The sequence below is a fragment of the Thalia democratica genome, chromosome 8 (assembly GCF_965202585.1).
Source record: "Thalia democratica chromosome 8, ktThaDemo2.hap1.1, whole genome shotgun sequence".
Classification (NCBI taxonomy): Eukaryota; Metazoa; Chordata; class Thaliacea; order Salpida; family Salpidae; genus Thalia; species Thalia democratica.
In genome coordinates this window covers 42,602,651-42,608,410 of record NC_139172.1, presented here as the reverse complement: position 1 = coordinate 42,608,410, position 5,760 = coordinate 42,602,651, and the positions used below count along the sequence as shown (strand labels likewise).

The window sequence follows — 5,760 nt, the reverse complement described above, 5'->3', positions numbered from 1 at the left end:
TTATGTTTTCTTTTTATTGCAAATAAAATTTAAAACAAATCAGAAGCAAAAATTAATAAGAAATGTTGCATAAAGAAAGCGTAGTTTAATTAAAAAAAAAATTAAGTACTGTTTATATATTTTTTTTAATTGGTGTAAAACACAAAACGTCATGTATAAAACCAAATTATGCAAAAAAAAAGAAAACTAAAACAAAAGTAGCTTTATAAGATAAATGTTTGTGGCAATATAAGTTTAAGAAAGAAAAAAAAAATTGTATCAAAATAACTTTATATACAAATTTCTTGCTTCTTCACAAATATAAATTTTTCTAATATTTATGGCTCTCAGTACCTCCTCGACCAAAACCTGTTGAAAATTAACTAATAAAAAACATATGAAAACAAATTATTTAGTTTTAAAAAAAATAGTATTTTACCTCCAGGTCCAAACAGAGAAGCGTAGCACGGTTTGTTGCAGTACGGTTTTCCGTCGTGCTGAAAAAAGTTAAATGTATATAACTAGGTTACAAATACAATTATTTTTAGCTCGATTATCAAAATTTTAGTTCAACTTGTATTAATAACGGAAAAAAGCCAACTGTTAAATGCTTAAGTCTTTGTGAAACTTTTTTAGTCAGTTCTGACTTTTTTTAATTGGTTTGTGTTTTTTAGATCCTAATGTAGTAGTGTAGATATATTTAAAGAAACCAACTTTAATATAAATGATTTTTTGAACACAAAATGTTCCTTACCTCTGCGTGGCTGCCAGAAGTCAAAGTTTTGTTACATTTTGTGCATTTCAAACAAGGTCGGTGCCAGTCCTTGCCAAGAGAAGTCACTTTCTCAGCTGAGAAAAAATAATTAAAATTAAAAATATTTGAATCTTTATCTTATGGTGTTCACAATCGAGTACAGCTTTAAAATGTAAAAAATTGTTTTTGGACAAATACTTTAAAATTAAAGTTTATAAACACTCCAAACCTTGTTTGCAATGAGGAAATACTTAATTTATTGTAAAAAAAAATCAAGTTGTTTACAATACGATAACTTTGCTTTTATTCACAAATTTAAAAAAACAAAATCTCACCAAAGTAGACCTCTTTGTTGCACTTCGGGCATTTAGGCATTATTTTATTTTTAATTTGCAATAAATAAACCTATGAAAGGCATTTGAGTTTAAAATAAAAAGCTATCAAATAACAAACACGTTGCTGAGATAGTAAACAAGATATTAAACTATTTTAACTAATTTATTTTAATTTAGTGTTGCAATTAGAACAAAAGCCTTATTATTTTTAACTTTTAATGTACTTCTGTTAAGCGTAACGATTTCTAACAAGTATGAACAAAAAAGCAGTACAAGATTAATGATTCATAAAAATAAATTCCCCTAATATAAAAGTTGTTCGAAGAAGTCTTAGCAGGAACATTTAAGTAAAAGTTTTATGAACAGACACTTGTAAAGTACACTTTTAAGTATTAAAAACAATACTTTGATACTGTAATTTCTAACGGCATTAAAGAATATTAAAATGTTTTTGCATTACAATGTATAAAGTAAACCAGTTAAAATTAAATTTTATATTAAAAGCTTACAACGTTCATAATTATTTTTTAAGATGCACAAATAACTTGTTTAAACTGTAAACATAGTTTTAAAATTGTTTGATGAAAAAACGCAAGAAGTATTTTTTGTCTTAATACTTTTTATTGTGAAATAAAAAAAATAGCTTTTGAAGTTTAATTACGTTATGTTTGTTTTAGACGTTTTTTATAATAGTACTGGTTTTACAAATGAGCATATAACAAGGAAATTAATTTTTTATCTCTTAACTATTGAAAATAATGTAGAGATATAGTAGCACTTTCTTGTTATTTCAAACCTTGTAAGTTCTCTTTTTAGAAATTTAAAATTAAATACATGTTTTTTTAGTTTTTCCAGATCAAACTCAAAAGTGAGCCCGAGCTTTAGCTTAAACTGTACATATTTTTGATAAGTTCTACAAGCTTACACAACGTTTAAACCTTTTATAGCTATTAAATCTCATATAAAGACTGATAAAAAGAAATGAATAGCTTGTATATAAAAAAAAGTTTACAAGGTCTGATTATACCAATTCGATCATGAGATCACAAGCTTTCGGTAGACTTGGACCGGTTTTATCCTGACTAGGACTCATCAGTCAGTCACAACCGAAAAACTTGCAGTCTTCAATCTACAAACGGTTTATACATGCAAGCATGAAGCAACCATGATCGAATTGGTATGATCAAACCTTGTAAACTAGAGTTTGTCTCAGGGCACATTGTCAAGTCCAGACTTCGGTTCTGTAGACTTTCGCCAATGTTTTTGTTGGTAAAAAAAATTTGTAAACCGATAAGCTTTAAAAACTTAAACGTTTCAAAGAAAATATGTGTACATGTATCATAATTTTGTTTTAAAATGTTATATTTTATAATTTTTTATACTATTTAGTTTGATTAACAATACAGTAACTTTGTAGCTGTAAAAATTCTATAGTTATTTTTTTACTTTTTATAGATTTCAACTAACACAATTCACAACAGTAGAAATAAAATAGCAAACTGTAGGAGCCAAATATCTGAAAGGCGAGACTAAAAATTTTTTAGTTTTAAAAGCTGGTTGTTGGGAACATAGAAATAATAACTTGGGCGTTGGAAATTTATCTATTGTAAATGCATTGGGTTTTCACACAGTTGTATCAACATTTGCTCTTTAAAAGTTAAAAACAATTTATTGTTAGAACCATATACTTGAATAAGCTTCATTTTAATGGCTCAGAATTGAAAGAAAAGTTACATCTTTTCACAAAATTGCGTTGAAGGACCTCTACAGTTAGAACTTTAGATACTGTAAAAAACGGTTGGAAATGAAACTTTTAAGAAACTTAAAAATAAAACATAACAGTTTAGTAATTATTTAAAGTAACTGTAGTTGGTATTTGTTTACTTCTTTATTACTTTTTGAACTTATTCAAAAATCAACTAATCAATTCTTTAAAACTTGTTATGACTTATTTTAAACGAACAAAATACTAGAGAAGCTTTTAAAATGTTTGGTGTTAATAGATTGCATGATCTAAAATTTAGAACATTCATTGTATATTCAGTGTAGAAATATTGAACACATAAACTTTCAAAACGCTTTCTTTAATAGTTTAAAAAAAATTTAAATATTATAAAACTAAAAGTGAAGACATATTTAAATCTATTATTTTTAATTTGGTAACTATTAGCGATATTTGATTTTGTTTTTGTAAATCATTTGTTCTAAGTCATGATCAAATTTACAATTATATTTCGAACAGATGTAAACATAAAAAATTTACTTAAAATTTTTAGTAAAGAAATGTGAAAACGAAAAAAAACACTGTGAAAAGTACTGCTTGAACAGTTTTACAAATATCACTTAATATTGAAAATATTGAGCATCACAAATTTTATTTTTTCAAGCTTAATTAGGTAACTGCACATAATTAGTTACATTTTAAGTGCAATCAGGCTTGAGTGAAAAATATTACATACACTTATTTAAGAACAACTAAAAATGTTTTTCACTTTTCCATAGTGGTTTGAAAACTAAAAGCTACGAAAATAGTTCAACTTAAAATCAAATCTGTTTACTAAACTATTATATTGAGATAAGCTCAAAACAATTTGAAAGTTTAATTTTAAATACAAATTAGGTGTTAAAATAAGTAATAGACTAATATTAGAAAAAAATAGCTTATTTTTTACCTCAACTTTTCTACAATTTCTATGTAAAAGGGTTAAACATTTTTAATACTAAGACTTAGAGAATTTAGCGAATTGAAACTAATAACACTAAACGTTTTCAGAACTTTCAAGCTGTAATCTTACTAGTTTAGTTTATTTTTATCTAGATGTTTTTTAGCTCCAACCAAGCGTTAGTTTTAAATACATAAATAGAAACAAGCGCTCAAAGCCACATTATTTACTTTAGCCAATCAAATTGCTCGAAAATTTTTTAAAGCTTTCCGCTTATCTTGAACTTTTGCGCACGACTCTTAGCATTATTACGTCACATTAAAGTTTTTTTGCGGACGACACTCGATTTTTGTGGTATGATTTGTGCCATGCCCACAAATTAAATAAACAGCACTTTCAATTGCAAATAGAAAGTTTTATAATTGTTAATCAAATATAGTTTTTAAGTTAAAAAATGGAAAACAAATTACGTGTTTTAGCTGTGATAAAAATAGTATTTTTAAGCCCAAATCTTGTTAAAATGTAATTCAAAAGGTTAAAAAAAGGCTTACAACTATTTAAAATTCTATCCCAAGATTAAAATAAAATAAAAACAAACAAAAGAAACACATTAAAAGTAAAATTTTATTGTACCGTGTATGGCGAAATTGAGATTGAAATCAAAATAAAATCTATATTATTCATGTGAAAATATTAAAATTCATAAAACCAATTATTTTGAGTATTTGTAGCTCTCAGTGCCCCCTCTGCCAAAACCTGTTAGATTAAATCAAATAAAATTAAAATGTATTAAATCTAGAACAAAAACTTCTTTATGGTATTATAGTAACTTTAAATGAGTTTACAAACTTTTATTAATGAATTTTTTTTTAACATTACAAAGCTAATTTTAAAGTTTTTAGAACACCTAAAGCAAAATATGATAGCAGAAATTTTAAAAATGGTAAAAATCGTTCCATAATGGCAAAATGTAAATAAAAATAGCCTAAAAATGACTTAAAAACATGTATCTACAAAAACAGTCAAATCAAATATATAATAGAATAGAAATAACTTTAAAGAAAACAAAACAAACCTCCAGGTCCAAACAGGGTGGCATAACATGGTCTGTGGCAGTAAGGTGTGTTCTCATGCTGTTAATAAATAGTACTTTATATAAAATAAACAAAAGTTCCAAAAACATTTTTATGAAAATGTTAAAAAAGAAAAATTTAAATTTAATTTGCAAGCTCTTTTTACCAATAGTATATATTTAAGTTGTAAGGACTGTGTTTAATTGTACTATGTTAAAAAAAATTAAAAACATAAATTGATATACATTTATAAAAAGTATACCTACTACAATGGGTAATAAATTTATTTTCAAACATTTTTAACTTCCAAAAGTTTAAAAAGTATAAAATTGCAAGCAACATAAAAAAAAAGAAATTGCTACAGGGGTAAAAAGATAGTTTTCAAGAATTTAAATATTTAAAAAAGTTTTTTCTCAACAATAAGCAACTATCAAATTCATGATAAAAAATATTTTATATTTTAAGACTCTTTAATTTCAAAAATAAGAAAAAAAAAATTTCAAAAATTATCAACTAACAACGGCATGGGATCCTGCTGAAAGTGTTTTTGAGCATCTCTTGCATTTCAGGCACCCTCTGTGGAAATCCTGACCCATGGAAGTAACTTTCTCAGCTGTTGGTAATAAATAAAGTAACATACAAATTAAAAATTAAACAGAACTTTTTTTTCAAAGTAGCATAAAATAAAGTTTAAATTAAAGCTTATTTTAAGTGTTTGAAAGTCAAGTAAATTAGTATAAAAGAAACAATTTATTCAAAAAAATGTACTTTTTTATTATTTTACTGTATAAAAACTAAACAGTATGTATAAAAAATAATGAGCAATAAATTGAACCAACCAAAGTAAACTTCTTTACTGCAGGTGGGACACTTAGGCATTTTTATTTATTTATTATAAGCTGATAAAAATATTGTTTAATTTTATACAAAAACTTAAACACCAGTATGTCTGTTTT

At 25.3% G+C, this 5,760-nt stretch overlaps 1 protein-coding gene across 1 annotated transcript; it reads right to left on the bottom strand.

The window, feature by feature from the left end:
- Positions 1–5,760, bottom strand: LOC145843245 (cysteine-rich protein 2-like). The gene is made up of 8 exons (XM_082950709.1): positions 5,644–5,760; positions 5,323–5,417; positions 4,807–4,864; positions 4,456–4,487; positions 1,069–1,138; positions 734–828; positions 419–476; positions 1–362 (listed from the first exon to the last, which is right to left on the bottom strand). The coding sequence occupies exons 1-8, from the start codon at positions 5,681–5,683 to the stop codon at positions 259–261; spliced, it is 552 nt and encodes a 183-aa protein (XP_082806835.1). The 5' UTR covers positions 5,684–5,760; the 3' UTR covers positions 1–258.